Source organism: Pecten maximus, chromosome 12, assembly GCF_902652985.1.
Source record: "Pecten maximus chromosome 12, xPecMax1.1, whole genome shotgun sequence".
Classification (NCBI taxonomy): domain Eukaryota; kingdom Metazoa; phylum Mollusca; class Bivalvia; order Pectinida; family Pectinidae; genus Pecten; species Pecten maximus.
The window spans coordinates 28,101,562-28,123,472 of NC_047026.1; the positions used below are offsets into that span (position 1 = coordinate 28,101,562).

At 32.4% G+C, this 21,911-nt stretch overlaps 1 protein-coding gene and 1 long non-coding RNA gene across 3 annotated transcripts in view; one reads left to right on the forward strand and one right to left on the reverse strand.

Annotated features, from left to right (window-relative positions):
• Positions 1–1,266: 1,266 nt before the first annotated feature.
• Positions 1,267–11,647, reverse strand: LOC117339407. The gene is made up of 8 exons (XM_033900976.1): positions 11,535–11,647; positions 8,871–8,985; positions 8,191–8,280; positions 7,923–7,955; positions 7,013–7,273; positions 6,710–6,818; positions 3,188–3,333; positions 1,267–2,716 (listed from the first exon to the last, which is right to left on the reverse strand). Exons 1-8 carry the CDS (start codon positions 11,553–11,555, stop codon positions 2,643–2,645), a joined length of 849 nt encoding a protein of 282 aa, XP_033756867.1. The 5' UTR covers positions 11,556–11,647; the 3' UTR covers positions 1,267–2,642.
• Positions 9,461–21,911, forward strand: part of LOC117339409 — a 49,755-nt gene continuing 37,304 nt past the window's right edge. Inside the window, exons 1-2 of one of the 2 annotated variants that reach the window (XR_004535187.1) lie at positions 9,461–9,911; positions 12,883–13,001. This is a non-coding gene — a long non-coding RNA (uncharacterized LOC117339409). Of the gene's footprint in view, positions 9,912–11,060; positions 11,203–12,882; positions 13,002–21,911 lie in introns of those variants that run through there. The other variant, XR_004535186.1, reaches the window with a different exon arrangement.

Below are 21,911 nucleotides of genomic sequence, written 5' to 3' on the forward strand. Positions count from 1 at the left end.
CTCAATCATGCGCATTGAATCAAACAACAAGTGATAAAGATAACGAAAAAGATTGCAATGTAGAACATGACATAATTTGTACTTTGCTATTCTTTCAAAGAACACTTTCATGTTTATGCATTAAACACTGTAAATGTAAAATTTATTTCTGAAAAATCATCACAATATTCGAAATTACCCTTGATAATACTGTAAATGCAATGATTTTAAAATCACGACAAATCCATTCCTCAGCTTTGTTTATGACAGAGGTCAAAGTTCATGTCAACTTGAAAGTAGGTCCGTCAGAGACAGAAGAGAGGGACGAAATTATTATTGTATAGTTTTTTTTATATATCATTATTGTTTGCCAACATCCGTGGTTGTTATGGTGAATATTGCATATAGCAAAAGTTGTAGGAGGATGATTTTCTTGTTCGTGGTTTAACGTCCTCGGTTTATGTAGAGCCATCATGTTGAAAGATGTTTGCCGATGTAGCCACATTCTCGGCCCTCATCGGCTATCAAAATTATCGCTACACCACCTAATGGATTAAAACGAAGGGAAGTCACTCTAATAAATCAGAATGATGAAACAATTGTTTTGTTATACTTAATGCATACTCAAACACAATACTACATTGAGAAAGGCGAGATGTTAACTTTGATGGTGGTTCAAATGTAACCACCAAAATAAAATGGCCGTATAAATGTAACAAATAAAGTAATATATTGCATAGAGGATCATGTTTGCAATACAGGAACATAATTATAAAGAATTACATATTTTAAAAGAAATTTGAATGTTGAACCCTAAATAAATATATCAATATTTTAAGCGGAGCACAAAGGATTTCGTGTCTGAAAGACATTTCTAGATTACTTTCAACACTGACTCCCACTCTAACTTCGAGTTTCAGGGATCGTCTGAAAAGTCATCATTTCCTGTACCGTATTGATGATTTTATTTAAGATGGGAGTAAAACTGATTTACATTCAGACGCGTTCAGTGTGGCTGTTTGTTGATTAATAATTGACTTTCTAAAATTTACATTATAATACTGAGGTCCAAACGTAATTCTGATTGATTACCGAGATGTAACGAGGGTAACAATGACCGAATACACGTGTAAAGTCACGGACATCCATGAAGAACACACGCAAAATTAGAAAGGTCAAAGGATGCTTCATCGATGACACCTGCTATGCAAATCAAGGAGTTTTGCATATATAATTATTATTTTTAATATTCATATTTTACCCCGAAAACAAAACACTAGAGCTATGGAGGAAAGAAGTATAGAATATTTACTCAGTATTGTTAAAACATCTTCCGATTAACAAATACAAAGGGACATTCGAAATAAAGTGCAATATGTTTACTATTGCCCCGACTGAGCGGAAACTTGTGCGGTCTATAGTAGACCATATTGCCCACAATTTCAACTTTTGACTAATTTCCCTGTGATAACAACATTTGTTGAAATAAAACCACTTACATTCTCAATTGACCACTCATTAAATGCCCTCAGCGTTTTTTATCACAATAATAACACTCCTAAAAATTAATACATAACAGTGGTATATTGTTTTACTAATATGGACATCCACAACAATATATTACCTACAGCGAAAAATTCTTCAGTAATACTTAAATCCACAACAGTATATTACTTAGAGCGGTAAATTGTTTTAACGTAGTGACATCAAAAAGTGTATATAAACTGGACAGTAAATTATTTTACCACAGTGACATCCACAACAGTGTAAAACTGACAGCAGTAAACTGTTTTACCCAAGTGACATCCGCAACAGTTTATTATCTACAAAAAGCATCCAGCTGTAATGTCATCCATAACAATGGAAGTTGTTTACCTATGAAGTCACTCTCTATAAAAAAAACTACCTAAAATAGCAATATTTTGCAATGATGTAATTCGCAAGATTAATATATTTAAACAACGTTTGTTATTGGCTCTTAAGTTGATCGCGTGCCGAGCTTACAAAACATCATATCGTCCCTATCCAGTTCCTCTTGTACAAGTCAATAGAGATATAGTATTAATCTTTTCCTGCCAGTTCAGAGTTCAACCAGACCACAACAAAACAATTTTGAAAAGAAGAAAAATTAGATAATATTCTTTCAACACCAAGAAGTTAGCAGAAGTCATCTATTAAATGTTTTAAAGGGTTTTCGGAGGAAAAGTGATCGAGATTGAATCGAATCAAATTTGAACAATTTGAATCAAGGGAATATGATAGTGTTTTTTAAGAAATTTATATTGTAAACAAAAATTGTTTTATCTTTCCATGTAATGACACAATGTATTGTTCTCGCTCTGGGAAGACTCGAATATTTGTTTATTCTTCAAATCGTGTATTTCCATCGGGCTTCGCCTCGGGTAAAACAAAGGCAATATACATGTATGCATCATCCTTAGCATTGATTTTTTAATTCATCAATTAACAAAACAAAAGCTACTTCGCATCTAGTTACACTTTCCAAACACATTTCTAAAGTGCTGATTCATTTTGAAAGTAATTGAACATTCAGTCGCGTTCATTACTAAGATTGCTTTTTCGTTTTTAAAATCCTTTGAGAAAGCAGAATCTGCAGATTATGGGACGGAGATAAGACTCGAGTTGTCACAGGTGATGCAACTTTATGATAAAGTATGATTGACTGTATCCGTAGTATTGTGGAGAGCATCATTGTAGTAATCCCACCATTCAGGGCCTAGGAAATAAAAAAAAAATGTTATCAGAAACATGGAAAACGATAATTTATGTAATTAGTCAGACAAACAAATATTTTATCTTTACCATTCTCTAATATCTTCTCTTCTTTTTACAATAGATTCATAAACATTTGGCCACGTCTTAATTCTTACATTCCTGGTTAAGCTTATTTCGGCCAATATATTCATATATAGTATATGTAGCGATAGTGATTATATATTTTCACACGGGAATTTGTAATTAGGATCAATGAAACCTAAACTACGAGAGGATTTGTTATGATATGGTACAATATACACTGGTTAATGTATAACACAATGGAATAACTAATATACCTGCATTAAGAGTAATCTTTCTGTAATTTAGTAGTAGCTAAATCCTTTCAATGAATTACAGTATCATTAATACAAGTAGCCAGATACAATCGTTCACTTTCTTTGAGACAACACATAATTTAACCAGTACTTACATTGCACTATGACGTCGAAATTGACGCTCTTCTTGATAAGGTCAGCACTGGATTTGAAGACGTAGAGTTGGTCCAGAACATTGCAGGAGACGCGGTATCGCTCCTCCACCAAAAGTTCCAAACACTTACCCACCTGTCTCACGTAACTGGTAGGTAGAGGGAAATTAAAGAATAAGTTACTAAATATGGCAATATGAAAGAGGTAAATGTTAAACATTTTTTCAAGATATACCAGAAATTCCTGATATGTAATATCACGCTTCGGAAAATATATATTTTTTTAATGATAATACAGCTTTATATGCACGACCTAATTGCCGACAATATACTTTTTTTTGCTCTAAAGAGAAGACATCTACTCCACGGTATAAATTACAATTTAGACATTTTCATTACGTTAAGTGCTGCTTTTAGTTCATTCGATTACATTTTGAAGGCTTGAATTATGGCTGATGAATACTAAATATGCATATATGTATGATATGTCATATCAATCAACTCATCACAGTGTTGATCATAGCCTTATATTTAGGAAGCACATATTTTCCGCCGGCCAAATTGAATGGGCGTGGAACAGTCGGCAGCTCCTGCTAATATATCATTTTGAACTTGTAATGAGTTGATTCGCTATCATCAAAGCATGATGTTTTAACTTGAATTATAATCATCATCGGTCTTGCCTGATATACACGATATACATTTATACATCGGCAGAATACCTCTAACGGCCATTTTGATGACGTCATAAAACCGATATGACGCGCATGCGCGACTTACAACAACCATTTTCTTTAGGTACTATATCTATACCATCAATGTATCATGTTCTCTTATTTCCTTCAAAAAATGCCCACGGGAGCAAAATTCCCGCCCCTAGGGCCTCCACTAATACTTTATCGGGTAAGCAATAATGTTTAGCTTTATTGCATGTTTATATTACTGTGTTTCATAATAAATTCAGGATGATGATGCTTCTTCTTCTCTGAAAGCTGTTTGTGTACAATGAACAATATACAAATAGCTATGTCTAATGCTTTTACTATGGAATGAATTGTTTTCGATGGGAGAAGTCGTTTATAAGTTGGTAAAACTTGCTGACTAATCCCTGTGTCATTTTATGGCATAACATATGTTTTAACTAATTGTTTTCGATATACTTAAAACTGACAAGTTAAAAAGAGCTGAAGACTTTCAAGAAAATGTCAATCTTAACTTGACATGTAGAGGTGTGACGTCAACATTTGGGACAAGTATGGTCTCGACTAACACGACAGTTTACATGCTTTTGCATCAATATTGACATTAATGTTACAACTTGGCATGCGTTAAATGGTATTTTTTTTAAAACTATGAGGTAACAACATCGATCTAGTGTCTATCACTGAATTTGGGGTAGGATTTTACCAGGCTTGGACGACCTCTTCAAATTACAACGACAGAGTGACCGACTTTAACAATATATACAATCATGGTTTAGGGACATTCTGTTGTCCGGCATAGTATTCTGACACCCAGCCCTATCCTATCTCGACCCCATGGATGGGGTTTCTTTGATTTATAGGGAGGATGGACATCGCACAGTACGGAAATATTCAATCAGCATTAGGTGTGATTTACTTTGTTACAAATGATCGCTTAGAAAGTTTATGGGTCAAATATGTATAGTTCTATACAGTATATTTTTTAGACATAAATGTTATCCAGCTGTTCTATTTTTTATGTATTGCAGGGTTTTGTACAGCTATTTTATTGTTGTTATTTCGTTATAGACTGCAATAAACAGACACTATTAAAAATGAGTTTTGAAAGAACTAGTCAGTAAGGTACAATTTGTGGGTTGATTTAAAGTTTTGTATGACTTTTTGTGGCCTTTGCGGTCCCCGCCTTTTTAAAAAATAGATTTTGATTAAACAAATGATGAACTTGTTTACAGAGCTTAATTGGAAACAAATATACAATAAATCATTATTCGGGAATTAATGCATGAACTGTCACCACAATATTTACAGGATGTATTGACTCTCTTACTATCGTCCCTAATAAAAATCATGATCCTCTCCAAAAAACTATACTTTTCAACCAACCAATAAGCCGAACTAATGGTTATTTTAACAGCTTCCTTCCTGGCATGTGCCGCACAGTTAACGACACTGATACTAGGTTATAATATGTTAATAAATATATGTATAGGGTTTACTTAAGTCTAGCCAATATATTTGCATTTGTTTATTTAATCATATGTGCCCTGATCGTACTTTTGCTTCCTAACAAAAATAAAGATGTTAATAATTATACGCAGCACATGTATATTTATTCTTGTGTATCTGACCATGGGTTTACTTAATTCTAGCCAATATATTTGCATTTGTTTATTTAATCATATGTGCCCTGATCGTACTTTTGCTTCCTAACAAAAATAAAGATGTTAATAATTATACGCAGCACATGTATATTTATTCTTGTGTATCTGACCATGGGTTTACTTAATTCTAGCCAATATATTTGCTTTTGTTTATTTTATCCTATGTCTCCTGATCTTACTTGTGATTCCTAAAAAATTATAAAGATGTATAATGTGATAATGAACTTATCTAGATAGATTGGAAACAGTCTCTTATTTTGTCAAATATCTCATTTACACTGATTTGTGGAGCTCTTTGTTTCATTCACTCAATATTAATGACTTTAACCATGTCGGACATTATTTGACATGGCTGTCTTAGTTGTGAAGGCAATACAAACAGACGAACACTTTATGATATGCATTACTTTATAGGTAAATATAAACGTTTCAGAAAACAATTACATTGTCAAACAAACAATTTCTCTGAGGATTTTTTTTAATTTCAATTTTTCACTTTCCAATATAATATAATATTGATTATTTGTGAATCTAGTTGAACATGGCTGCAAATTTATTGGATATGTAATCAATATATTTCAATTTATTAATTGTGTGTTCCTCTTTACGATGCTTTACTTATACTTTTGATAAATGTACATTTAAGGTTAATTCTGTTTATGAATTAGTAGATTAAATAGTTCCTTATATATATAAATTAATACACAGATAAGGATGTGTTGATTTGTGCAGTATTTTCACATGGACGTTTTGTCTATCTGCTTAACTGTACATGTATTACATGTTCAAAAGTAACTCATATGCATATGTGCAAATGTAAGAATAACAATCAATTAATTTGTTTTATTTGTGTTTGTCGTTTGAAGCATTGTGTTAATCTTGTTATGTAAGAAAAAAGGAGTTACCTCCCTTCAATTACGGTCTCGTTTACATTTATTTATTTTCTTTTTAAGATGATCCTAAGTGTAAAATATATTTACCTTTCTGTTATATTCTTATAACTATAGCCACCTGGTATGCTTTAGAAAATAACATTTTGTCAATATAATTTGTTGCAATGAAATATGTATGATACATTTATGCCTAAGTTATACATAGAAAAGTTACGTTCTATACAACAATACAAGACAGCACTACAGTTTGATAAGGAAATAACTTACTAGCATTTCACAGTGTCATTGTCCGGGAAATTCCCAAACTGGTGTGGATTGAAACAACTGAAAACGAACATTGCTGCATTTTCTTGATTTCTGCATTGTGGATCTGTTGCTGAAAGAAAAAAATATTAAGGTTTTCATTATCATGTAATTAGCTACATACAGTTGAGTATATCATCATGCATTTTGAGTTTATAGATATACTAAATATATTACATACTCCAGACGTCCTTGTTATATTTTAAAAAGCGAAAAACAATCAGGTTTTCAGTATGCGATAGTGAAACCAATTTACGATTTACTTACAGAACAGAGGGTCATCAGTGTTGTTTTGGCCGATGTTTCCAACACTTCTCAGTATAATATCTTGACCAGTAATGGTAGGAATAGGTAATAATTCTGAATTGTCAGCTGTTGAAATGACGTCAGAAAACGCCGTGGGTATAGCCTCCGTTGTGGATTCCGTGGTAGGTTTTAGCGTTGTAGATTTCATTTTTGGGTGTTCTGGTAACTTGTCATCAGTATACGTGTCGTTAGATGGATTCGATTCGATACTAGTTTTGTTTGCTGAAAAATATCACTTAGTTGTAACATGCTACTTTAAACAGTTCATTTTGAGTTGTTAGAATTTTTGATTTAGAAAAACAAATTCAGTTGATATTGTGAAGTAAAATGGGCATTTTGTACTCTTTATTTTTTCTTAAAATAATACTTCCTCTCTACATAAACAAAGTTTATAATGTTATTTGTACACCATTGATGGCAAAATAGCACCTTTAATTTGGCAGTTAGTAAGGGAAACAACATAATTGTTAAGAAACTGCATCGAAAACAGTTGTTTCACCCTTCTGCTTTAGTGAGTAATTCTAGCGGCCAAACGTTTTTGAACCAATAATGGTAGTCGGGAAAGTACAGAATACAGAAATGAACCTGTCTTTACATAGTTCATCAATTTCATAATTTAGGGGTTATTTTTAAAGAACATAACCATAAGATATGCGTGGCAGTCCTGAGCCGGTACAATTTATTAGAATACAATAGTCTATAGGAACAACAAAGAATAACGACATAATAGCCAAGCGAAAAGTTCGTCGAAATATATAAACAAGGCAAGGTAAAAACACTATTGCAATACCAAGTCACAGAGCACAAACTATAGCTTATAGTACTTTTGTACTTCATGGTTGTAATAAAACTTAAAATTTCTTCATCTTACCAATATGCTGCTCGTCCTTTCCAGATGACATCACTGCAAAGAGAGATGAATACTAACTTTATAAAATAATGTTCATCAAGAAGGAAATATCTCATATGATTGTAAAATGTAAAAATATTGAAAACAAACTACCAATTATTCCATTATAGTAGGATGTTAGTAATGGAATAGGAACAACAAAATTGAAAACTAGTATTATTGTTGGAATAGCACAGAAAATCAACGTGAGTTGCTTCCATCATCAATATATATATTATATTTTATTTACCTGCAAAGTAGATTCCAGCGACTATGCCTATCACGAGGATGAAGAGAACAAATATAACACATTTTCCACATTTACAAGATTTTGATGGTTCTGAAAAAAAAATCGTACACCAAAATTAACAATCAATTTGGTAGTTGTCAACTGTCTTGTATATAAACACATTCAACAAAACAAAGTTATCTATATAGGCTTGAACGAATTGCACCAGCTCCCAAATGACGAGAAATACCAACTAGAATTACATCAAAAATTCTTGGATATTCTCTGAACGATGGAATCGATGTTGTATATATCCACAATGAAGTTAAAGTATCTTCCATTTCATGGAATTTTGATTATTGATTCAAAAAGTATACACTTGCAAAATGATTGATCATACCAAGGAATCGTCTAATTAGATGTTGTTGCCGAACACAAAACCTTCGTTCTTAATCATTTTCTCATTTCAGGAAGTGAAATACCATATCGCTTTACTAAAATAAATGCAGTGTGGATCTTTGTGTATAGATACTCATCATCGACATTCGATAAAACATAACATAAATTTCCATAATCAAATTTATTCTTGTTTCTGCCTCGACACACTAAAACTCGAAAGATCACCATGTATTCTATAGGTGTACTTTTACCATGTGCGTCATATTGTACTAAACGACAGTGGAATACATCGCCAAATGTACCTGGTTGTCCTTGCTGAATAGTGTAGGATTGGGTTCGATGTATTTCATCCGTGGGCAGATATAATTGAGTTGTTGTTGATTTGCCTTCCAAATTCCGTACATTTAAAACGTTGTCCTGCAAGATGACACAACATGCCTATTTTATTAGAATGAATGCATGAAATTTAAAGTTTCGTTGACAGCATGTGTATGAAAACAAAATACAAAGCAGACGTTAAATTATCACATAAACCATCGGACATTTTCTTTTCCAAATTGCCTCATTATTATTCATTGCACAATTATGTTCATGAATGGAAAGAAATTCTCATGTCGTTCATTTAAATCCACGTGTTTATACTTTTGACTGACGCAAAATGGATACATTCATTAGAGAGTAGTAATTTTGTCTACATTCACCACTATGTAATTCTCACATCTGACGCACTTCATAAAACATGACATGTAATAATATATTGAAATTGTAAATTCAGATCCATGACATCCGTTCTGTATGATTCACATACTTTGATATGTCAGGTGTGTATCCCTCTCATATAAAATGAACTTACATGTACGTTTCGTTTATTTGTGGTCAGTATTTATGTAAAAGCATTTGTTTTAGTGTTATTGACAATTATGTTTAAATGTCCTTATATGAATGTATCATTAACGAGATGAAAGCACTTACTACAGACGAGATTTTGATGTCTGCTTTTTCTTCATTTTAAACTTTTTAACTCTAACCAATTGTTAGTATACCATTGATATGAAGATTGGTGATATATTTTTCACTTCTTTTTCAATTTTTTGTTTCTTTTGAAGAAAAGTCGTTTATAGGGTATTGATATATCGACATTCACGCAAACTACATTGAAAGTTTTTTCATCGGGAATTTTTGTTTCAACAGCCTGGATTTGTACTATTTGAAGAATTCCTCCGGCATTTCTCAATGGCGGTCTCCCAGCTAGAAGGTGCGAAGGATTCCGAGATTATTTCGTTTGGATTTTACTATTCGGGTTGACAAAACAGAGCCACTTACAGACAACATTGACAAATTTGGTAATTTGATATCTATTTTTTTGTAATTGTAATTGGAATTAGAATAATGTTAAAAAAAGTATCATAAAATTTTCATTTCATGTCGATAATACTTTCAGTTAGAGACTAACTAGTGGTCGACAGTAAAATGTACAACATTTACAGTATGTGTTACTACATATACATCATCACAGACAAAGTGTATAACAGTGAGCTTATGGAAATTGTCTGGTCTATCAAATAAATCAAGTGCGCTCATAAACCTCATGCTGCATATATAGTAGGGATAAGAACACATAACACGTGTCCAATATATATATATATATATTTATATGTCAATCTGACACATTCCAAATTTTGACAAATTATATTCTAATATAGCATATGATCGAATTTTGGTTATAATTTAATTATAAACGTTCGTATGAAGTATAAACTTGAAGGTCAGTAAAGGAAGGTCAGAACAATGTAGTAATTCTACTTGGATACAATGAGGAAATGTTTTACATTCATATTTGAAAGTTTCCGTTTTGAATATTAAGCCACATTTTCAGGTTAATTATTCGAGATCGATGGTCCACTATATTTGAAAGAATTTAAATTAAAATATTTCTGATGCTTATATAAGGTAATAGATATTTACCTGCAGTTGCTGACCAAGTTTTCCTATAATGGACACTGATAATATTAACATTAATAATTCATTGACAACAAATATCTTAAACTTTTAGTTGTCTCTTTATCATGAATGTCTTAAAGTTAAAGGCGTATTGTCTTATCATACCGAAACTGGCCGACGGCCATGTTTACCAATAACACCTGCATTTCTACACTCAACCAATAGCTGAAAATTGCAGTCGCATAGACATTTTGGTAAAATAACGACATCAAACAAATACAGCACCAAAAGAAAATATATAGAGAGCCATGACAATGTGTATACTTCGACGCATTCCAGCTTACACATCATTATAGAATTCAGTTAAACTGACTAGACATATCACTTAACACATATCCGCTCTTCTGTGTCTGTGCCAGCATTAATTAAAACATCATTTGCATGTTTTATTAAATAATATGAATACCTAACATGACATTTACCTTTCATTTGAATTGTAAATGAAGAACAATTCAGTATGAATTATGATTATATAATAACGACGGGAGAACCTGTGTCGAAATGAGATGTTATTTGCAGTAACAAGATATTATCATTAGATTTAAGAGAACATTTTATAATAGAAGCACTTGCTAAAATTAGTATCCTCATTCGTGGAAAATGTAACAAGATATTTGGAGCAAGACTTTCTAAGTAAGTAATAGATAACAATGCACTATGTATTAGACCAGCTAACAATAAAACAAATCATCAAAACGAAAAACAGTATAATTATGGAATTTTAAAAATGATACAAGATTAATGTTATTAACTCATTTGTAGTTGGAAAATGGTGATTAATTACAGTAAATATACGCTCGACAGCTAATGAGAAAACATTTTGTTGTGATACGGTGACGTAAACGTCTTGACACGTACAGTATATACATATATATGATAAATAACATTTGGCATACATTCACGCGTATACGTATTGCAACATATTGCAGTAATATATACATATATGTGAACAAGAACCAACATACCTGTCCTTGCCACCCAGGCATCGTTGATTAGGATCCCGTGTGTAGAGGTGTGGTAGAAATGAGTGTTTGTTTTTGCGTAAGCTATATCTCGGCAATGAATCACGCCGTGTGGCCTTAGCAAAACCATTAGCATATACTGTATAGCCGTGGCGTCGTTCATACATCAGCGTCAACATGTTTGTACATTCAATTTGATGAATTTTATGTCATTTTACTTGTGCTCTGTTTGTATTTTGACATATGACTATCAATATCTATTTTATACAACAATTAAACATTTTAATATTAATGATTTAAGATACTGATTTAAAAGATGATTAACATAAGCAATGTTTCCCTTTCGATTCTTGTGCTTAGTAATAAAAAAAATCAAAGAAAAACATGGTTAAAATATTCAAATGTATACCTATATTTTATGATGGGACGGTCTTTTGTGTGTCATATATTTTGTATATACCTATACAACGAAATATTATGTAATGAAGTAATTTAATCGTACTTACGGCTAACATTTTTTCATACCTACGATCAGTACAGTTTTGGTATTTCATTGTTAGATTAAGAAACTACTTTTATTGTCTTTGCTTGGACTGCTTACAGAATAGGTTCCTTCCCTTGGTTTATATATGACGGAGACATTTCATACATTATGTATATTTAGACAGATATGAAATAAATACAAATACATTTAGTGTAGGCAGGCCTGAGAATTATTTCAAGATGCTTGATAAATATTTCTATCTGATTCTTGTGATAATACATTTAAAACCGTAAAAGAACGGGGTCAATTTTAAGTGTCTTACATACGTTAGAATGATTTTGTACTTACTTCCCTTGTCAGATTTAGTTAAACTGTTAGTAAAACAATTCCTGATGACCTTTGGAAGTTAGTATGGATAAGTCCTAAACTTATTGATGTTGCATCTTCTAGATTTTTAAAGCCTGTCTGTACAGAAAAGAAGTGAAATTGATTAAATGTGGATTAAAAAAATCAAACCCAAACATCGTTTGATTAATCTTGAACATCTACGGTTCTTCTATCAGAACTTTTGATTTCCATACTCTGTAAACCACTATTTGCCATTCCAAACTTGAGAAGTAATAGAGACGACCTTGCAAACTCCATCGATTTTAACTAGATATACTGACGATGTCTTATCTTTTGAAAACAAACACTTTATTGACCATCTCGATCGTATATACTCTGCTAACTAGAAATCAAAGACGTTGTAGACTTTTCAAAATCAGACCCTTTCCTCGATCATTAATCACAATGTAACCTGCAGGAATAGTTTACAAATAAGCTGTATAATAACCGTGATTATTCTAATTTCTCTATCATTTCCAGATAGTCCCTGGTTCAAGGACTTGTTCCAATTCTCACGATTTCCGTGACGGATAGCATCTACTGAAGGATCAAGAAACAACACAAGATTTCGAAAGATGCAGGTCGTCAAGGAGCATTGGGTAGTTTTATGTTGGTCTACATTATGATTTCAATGAGAAATATTTCATTTCGTTTTGCAATATAAAGTTAGATGGTGAAGAATCTAGAGGGCGATTAACCACAAGTATTATTCTCTGAGTTTTGGTTAGGGGTTTCCAGTTATTTATATCTCTGTTCTTATTTTCCAACTCGATTTAATCAATTAAGAAATATTGCCTTTCTTTATCAATTATCACTTTTATTATTGTTATTATTTTGTCTGTTAATCTAAACAAGAATGTTCAAAGTATCTCGAAAAAAATTTAAAAAAAATTGCTTCCCAGTGTACATCTGTAAGACAAATACATTTCTGCTGTATGCATGTCTGCTTTTTAAATATATCCACATATACTTTTGTATGTCTTAATCACTGTCAATCGTATGATCAGAATACGGAAAGTTATTAAATGCCGACAGAGGAAAACATGTATTTTGCATCATGACGCGTGAATAAATGTTATCACTACTGTCGCTTTGCTTACGGTTTGTCTCGGTCAGGGGACAGAGTCATAAGCTTTTAATTGCACGATTGCATGATTCGTAGGAGGTGACTAGATGATCGATATTATCTTTTCCCTTTTGAATGGATCAATGTGTTTGAAAGGCAAAACTGTGGTAGTAACTATATATATATATATAAGATTTTTAACAGTTAGTAAACATATGTACCAATGTTCTAAAAGTGAGTTTTACGTTTTACCTATATACCTAATGTCTAGCTCAGATGCTATAGAAAGAGAATCAAAAGAAAATATGTTTATTAATCTATCAAAACCAAGTCTCAATTCATGTAGTTCTGTGTAATTCCAAATCAATGTTACTGTAAAAACAGTTGTTTTCGATAACATAATTTCTAATTGTGTATCTTTTTATTTTGACGTCATCGATTTTGTATTTATGTGTACTTTTGATCATTGTCTTTTATGACGTCATCCATCTATGTTGTTTTGACGTAACCATGACACACAGTGATGACGTCACAAATAAATCCTTTCATTACACCTGAAGAGCTTGCTCTCAAAGCATGTGAAAGCGCTAGTGTGAATTTCTGGTTTGTGTTTTTTTTTTTATTATTTTGTCATAGCTTGGAATAATATAACAATTTAAAATGAGCCACACAATTTAATTTTTTTTAATTGATAATAGATCAATTTTGTGCCAGAAATGGTATCAGCAAGGTGTCAAAAATGTATATCATATTATGTCTAAAAATAGCACTTTATTAATTTTGAAGAATTAAAGAACATATTCAAAATATAGTCTAATAATTTCATATTGATTACAGGCGCGTGTCAGGCAATATAACATCAATGCAGAAAGAACAACATAACGATGCGATTAACAGAACCATTTAATAGACCATTGATACCTTACCACATACAGATGCTACCTTCAAACAAAAACAAAAACAAAAAAGGAGCTAAAATGTATGCAAAAATTCAGTAAAGCAAATATCTCAAGGAACATAACAGACAGCAGACATTGGTTTCAGTTCAGCCTAATTAACAGACTACTCCAAACAAACTGAAATATAATTAATGAATTTGTTATTTTTTTCGTTCATATTAATATTACATTATAAATATAAGAGGAAACATAGAAAATTGTATTATTTTCATCATTTATCGATAGACTGGGTGAGAGAATGAGTGTAAGTTTGTGGTATTGTTATGTGATAACGTTTATATGTTAGAGAGAATATAGCATATGTATCAGGTGTCACTTGTGTGGCGAGGAATACAAATACGATAGCTACTTTTTTCATTCATACTTGCATAAATAAAATGCACTGCTACTGTTTCAAATTAAATAAATGACAGTCCATTCGCTGTTGCCTAATGAAGATAACTCATGATATACAAGGCATAGGCAGGTTAGATTTGATGGTACAGTTTATATTGTTTATCATGTAGCACTAAAGGAGACATTTGTGAGTTATGACAGTGTCACATATATCATCAAAGCTATTTACTGAAAGCTTTGTTAGCTTATACAAAACACCATCTTAATTAAATAACCTACATTTGACACAGTGACCTTTGACCGAGTCTGTTTTTTCAATCAGGTGGTTAAATGAGCTTCTCTGGGCGGGGAAATAATGGCACACAAAAGTAGTTCGCAGCTGTTTTGTGGTACAGTCAAACTTCGATGCTTCTAAAATCAAGGGACTGACAGAAAAATCTTCGAAACAGCCGGACTTCAATTGCTCATTGTTAACAGAAGATCAGTGTTGTCTTGATTATGACCATAACTATTGTATAAGCTTATCTGTTACCTGTCCTCGATGTTTTTGTGTTGATCGTGGCCTGTCAAAGTTTAGTTAATATTCTCAAACACAACACAATTTAAAAAAATAATCAATGAAGCATTTTATTAATTAAACATACTACGTTTCGTTTACAAAACAATAATATCACGTTTAACCGATCAAGCAAAAAATGTAACTTATTCGTGTAACACTACAATGACTTACAAGCATAGCTTATTTGACAAACCCTACAGTGACTGACAATCGCAGCTTATTTGTGTATCACTACAATCACTTTGAATCGTAGCTTTTTATGTAGCACTTACATAACTAGCATTCGTAGCTGATTTGTGTATCACGTAAATGACCTACAATCGTAGCTCATTTGTGTAACACTACAATGACTTACATTCGTAGCTTATTTGGGAAACGCTACAATGACTAACATTCGTAGCTTATTTGGGAAAAGATACAATGACTAACATTCGTAGCTTATTTGTGTCAACTGACAATGACTTACAATCGTAGCTTATTTGTGTAACACTACAATGACTTACAGTTAAAGCTTACTTATGTAACACTACAATGACTTATAATCGTGGCTTATTTGTGTGATACTACAAGGACTTACAATCGTTCACTTGCTCATTTGTAATACCTGCATAAATTTCTGAAGTGCCCGTTCCTTTCTTATATATTACATTATAAATATAAAGCATCTAATCATTTTCAATTTGTTTTATAACTCTTTTTGTGTAACCGACAGGGACTTACAATAAACGCTTATATACGTAAACTGACAAAGACTTACAATCATAGCTTATTTGTAAAACCCTGCAATGACTTACTACAATCGTAGCTTATATATGTAAACTTGCAATAACTTACAATCGTAGCTTATTTGTGTAGCACAACAATAACTAACAATCGTAGCTTAATTATGTAACACTACCATGACCTTAAATCTTAGCTTATTTGTGTAACACTACAATGACTTACACTCGTAGCTTGTTTGGGAAACCCTACAATGACAAGCATTCGTAGCTTATTTGTGTAACACTACAATGACTTACAATCGTAGCTTAATTATGTTAAACTACAATGACATAAAATCGTATCTTATTTGTGTAACACTATAATGACTTTTAGACGTAGCTTACTTGTGTAACAAAACAATTATTTATAATCGTAGCTTATTTGTTTAACAGTACAATGGATTTTAATCTTGGCTTATTAGTGTAACACTACAATGACTTACAATCATAGCTTATTTGTGTAACACTACAATGACTTACACTCGCAGGTTATTTGGGTAACTCTACAATGACTTAAAATCGTAGCACATGACTTAAGCATAGCTTATTTGTAAAACTGTACAATGACTTACAATCGTAGCCTATTAATGTAAACTGACAATGCCTTACAATCGTAGCTTATTTGCGAAACCCTACAATGACAAACATTCGTAGCTTATTTGTGTAACACTACAACGACTTTCATTCGTAACTTATTTGTGTATCACTACAATGACTTACATTTGTAGCTTATTTGGGAAAAAGGGGCCGCGGTGGCCGATTGGTTCAGGTCCTGACACTTTATCACTAGCCCTCCACCTCTGGGTTGCGAGTTCGAAACCTACGTGGGACGGTTGCCAGGTACTGAATGTAGGCCGGTGGTTTTTCTCCGGGTACTCCGGCTTTCCTCCACCTTCAAGCCTGGGAGGTCCTTAAATGACCTTGGCTGTTAATAGGACGTTAAACAACAACAACAAAAAATTGGGAAAAGCTACACTGACTTACAATCGTACCTTTTTTGTGTAACACTACAGTGACTTTCAATTATAGCTTATTTGTGTAACACTACAATGGCTTACAACCGTGGCTTATTTGTGTAATACTACAATCACTAACAACCGTGGCTTGTTTGTGTAACACTACAATGACTTACATTCGTAGCTTATTTGTGTAATACTACAATGACTTTCAATCGTAGCTTATTTTTGTAGCACTTAAATAACTAACATTCGTATCTGATTTGTGTATCACTTAAATGACTTTCAATCGTAGCTTATTTGGGAAACCCTACAATGACTTACACACGTAGCTTATTTGGGAAACCCTACCATGACTTACAAACGTAGCTTATTTCTGCAAAACTAGTGACTTTCAATTGTAGCTTATTTGTGTAACACTACAATACCTTACAATCATAGCTTATTTGTATAACACTACAATGGATTTTAATCTTAGGTTATCTGTGTAACACTACAATGACTTACATTCGTAGCTTATTTGTATAACACTACAATGGATTTTAATCTTAGATTATCTGTGTAACACTACAATGACTTACATTCGTAGCTTATTTGTGTAACACTACATTAATTAGCATTCGTAGTTTTTTTGTGTAACTCTATAATGACTAATATTCGTAGCTTATTTGGAAAAACGTAAAATCAATTCCAATAGTAGCTTAGTCATGTAACACTTCAATGACTTACAATCGTAGATTTATCTGTGTAACACTTCAATGACTAACATCCGTTGCTAATTTGTGTAGCACTTCAATGACTAACATGCGTAGCTTATTTGGGAAACCCTACACTGACTTACAGTCGTAGCTTATTTGTGTAACACTACAATGACTTTCAATCGTAGCTTATTTTTGTAACACTACAATGACTTACAATCGTAGCTTATTTGTGTAACACTACAATGACTTACATTCGTAGCTTATTTTGTAACACTACAATGACTTACAATCGTAGCTTATTTGTGTAACACTACAATAGCTTTCAATCGTAGCTTATTTGTGTAGCACTTACATAACTAGCATTCGTAGCTGATTTGTGTAACACTACAATGTCTTTCATTCGTAGCTTAATTGTGTAACACTGCAATGACTTACATTCGTAGCTTATTTGGGAAACGCTAAAATGACTAACATTCGTAGTTTATTTGGGAAACGATACAATGACTAATATTCGTAGCTTATTTGTGTAAACTGACAATGACTTTCAATCGTAGCTTATTTGTGTAACACTACAATGACTTAAAATCGTAGCTTATTTGACAAACCCTACAATGACTTACAATCGTAGCTTATTTGTTTAACACTACAATGACTTACAATCGTGGCTTATTTGTGTAACACTACAATGACTTACAATCGTGGCTTATTTGTGTAACACTATAATGACTTACAATCGTGGCTGATTTGTGTAACACTATAATGACTTTAAATCGTAGTTTTTTTGTGTTACACTACAATGGCTTTCAATCGTAGCTTATTTGTGTAGCACTTACATAACTAGCATTCGTAGCTGATTTGTGTATCACGTAAATGACCTACAATCGTAGCTTATTTGTGTAACACTACAATGACTTTCATTCGTAGCTTGTTTGTGTAACACTGCAATGACTTACAATCGTAGCTTATTTGTGTAACACTACAATGACTTTCATTCGTAGCTTATTTGGGAAACGCTACAATGACTAACATTCGTAGTTTATTTGGGAAACGATACAATGACTAACATTCGTAGCTTATTTGTGTAAACTGACAATGACTTTCAATCGTAGCTTATTTGTGTAACACTACAATGACTTAAAATCGTGGCTTATTTGACAAACCCTGCAATGACTTACAATCGTAGCTGATTTGTGTAACACTACAATGACTTACATACGTAGCTTATTTGTGTTACACTTTACTGATTACAATCGTAGTTATTTGTGTAACACTACAATGAATTTTAATCTTAGCTTATTTGTGTAACACTGCAATGACTTACAATCGTGGCTTATTTGTGTAACACTATACTGACTTACATTCGTAGTTATTTTTTTGTAACACTAAAATGACTTACAATCGTAGCTTATTTGTGTAACACTACAATAATTAGCATTCGTAGTTTTTTTTCTGTAACTCTATAATGACTAATATTCGTAGCTTATTTGGGAAACCGTAAAATCAATTCCAATAGTAGCTTAGTCATGTAACACTTCAATGACTTACAATCGTAGATTTATCTCTGTAACACTTCAAAGACTAACATCCGTTGCTAATTTGTGTAGCACTTCAATTACTATCATTCGTAGCTTATTTGGAAAACCCTACACTGACTTACAGTCGTAGCTTATTTGTGTAACACTACAATGACTTTCAATCGTAGCTTATTTTTGTAACACAACAATGACTTACAATCGTAGCTTATTTGTGTAACACTACATTGACTTTCAATCGTAGCTAATTTTTGTAACACTACAATGACTTACATTCGTAGCTTATTTTGTAACACTACAATGACTTACAATCGTAGCTTATTTGTGTAGCACTTACATAACTAGCATTCGTAGCTGATTTGTGTATCACGTAAATGACCTACAATCGTAGCTTAATTGTGTAACACTGCAATGACTTACAATCGTAGCTTATTTGTGTGACACTACAATGACTTACATTCGTAGCTTATTTGGGAAAAGCTACAATGACTAACATTCGTAGTTTATTTGGGAAACGATACAATGATTAACATTCGTAGCTTATTTGTGTAAACTGACAATGATTTTCAATCGTAGCTTATTTGTGTAACACTACAATGACTTAAAATCGTAGCTTATTTGACAAACCCTACCATGACTTACAATCGTAGCTTATTTGTTTAACACTACAATGATTTACAATCGCAGCTGAATTGTGTAACACTACAATGACTTACATTCGTAGCTTATTTGTGTTACACTTTACTGACTTACAATCGTAGTTATTTGTGTAACACTACAATGAATTTTAATCTTAGCTTATTTGTGTAACACTACAATGACTTACAACCGTGGCTTATTTGTGTAACACTAAAATGACTTACAATCATGGCTGATTTGTGTAACACTATAATGACTTACAATCGTGGCTGATTTGTGTAACACTACAATGCCTTACATTCGTAGTTATTTTTTGTAGCACTAAAATGACTTACAATCGTAGCTTATTTGTGTAACTACAATAATTAGCATTCGTAGTTTTTTTCTGTAACTCTAAAATGACTAATATTCGTAGCTTATTTGGGAAACCGTAAAATTAATTCCAATAGTAGCTTAGTCATGTAACACTTCAATGACTTACAATCGTAGATTTATCTGTGTAACACTTCAATGACTAACATCCGTTGCTAATTTGTGTATCACTTCAATGACAAACATGCGTAGCTTATTTGTGTAACACTACAATGACTTTCAATCGTAGCTTATTTTTGTAACACTTTACTGACTTACAATCGTAGCTTATTTGTGTAACACTACAATGACTTTCAATCGTAGCTTATTTGTGTAGCACTTCAATTACTAACATTCGTAGCTTATTTGGGAAACCCTACAATGACTTACAATCGTAGCTTATTTGTGTAACACTACAATGACTTTCAATCGTAGCTTATTTTTGTAACACTACAATGACTTACAATCGTAGCTGATTTGTGTAACACTACAATGACTTAAAATCGTAGCTTATTTGTTTAACACTACAATGATTTACAATCGTAGCTGAATTGTGTAACACTACAATGACTTACATTCGTAGCTTATTTGTGTTACACTTTACTGACTTACAATCGTAGTTATTCGTGTAACACTACAATGAATTTTAATCTTAGCTTATTTGTGTAACACTACAATGACTTACAACCGTGGCTTATTTGTGTAACACTATAATGACTTACAATCGTGGCTGATTTGTGTAACACTATAATGACTTACAATCGTGGCTGATTTGTGTAACACTATAATGCCTTACATTCGTAGTTATTTTTTGTAGCACTAAAATGACTTACAATCGTAGCTTATTTGTGTAACTACAATAATTAGCATTCGTAGTTTTTTTCTGTAACTCTAAAATGACTAATATTCGTAGCTTATTTGGGAAACCGTAAAATTAATTCCAATAGTAGCTTAGTCATGTAACACTTCAATGACTTACAATCGTAGATTTATCTGTGTAACACTTCAATGACTAACATCCGTTGCTAATTTGTGTATCACTTCAATGACTAACATGCGTAGCTTATTTGGGAAACCCTACAATGACTTACAGTCGTAGCTTATTTGTGTAACACTACAATGACTTTCAATCGTAGCTTATTTTTGTAACACTTTACTGACTTACAATCGTAGCTTATTTGTGTAACACTACAATGACTTTCATCGTAGCTTATTTGTGTAGCACTTCAATTACTATCATTCGTAGCTTATTTGGGAAACCCTACACTGACTTACAGTCGTAGCTTATTTGTGTAACACTACAATGACTTTCAATCGTAGCTTATTTTTGTAACACAACAATGACTTACAATCGTAGCTTATTTGTGTAACACTACAATGGCTTTCAATCGTAGCTTATTTGTGTAGCACTTACATAACTAGCATTCGTAGCTGATTTGTGTATCACGTAAATGACCTACAATCGTAGCTTAATTGTGTAACACTGCAATGACTTACAATCGTAGCTTATTTGTGTGACACTACAATGACTTACATTCGTAGCTTATTTGGGAAAAGCTACAATGACTAACATTCGTAGTTTATTTGGGAAACGATACAATGATTAACATTCGTAGCTTATTTGTGTAAACTGACAATGATTTTCAATC

What these genes read in the sequence shown, in the direction of transcription:
- LOC117339407 (XM_033900976.1), bottom strand. Translation starts at nt 11,555, where the DNA reads ATGCCTGGGTGGCAAGGACAG. An exon ending in TGCCTGGGTGGCAAGGACAG is followed by an intron (nt 8,986 to 11,534) that starts GTATGTTGGTTC and finishes GTCATCTTGCAG; the next exon opens with GACAACGTTTTAAATGTACG. An exon ending in AATGACACTGTGAAATGCTA is followed by an intron (nt 3,334 to 6,709) that starts GTAAGTTATTTC and finishes TCTACCTACCAG; the next exon opens with TTACGTGAGACAGGTGGGTA.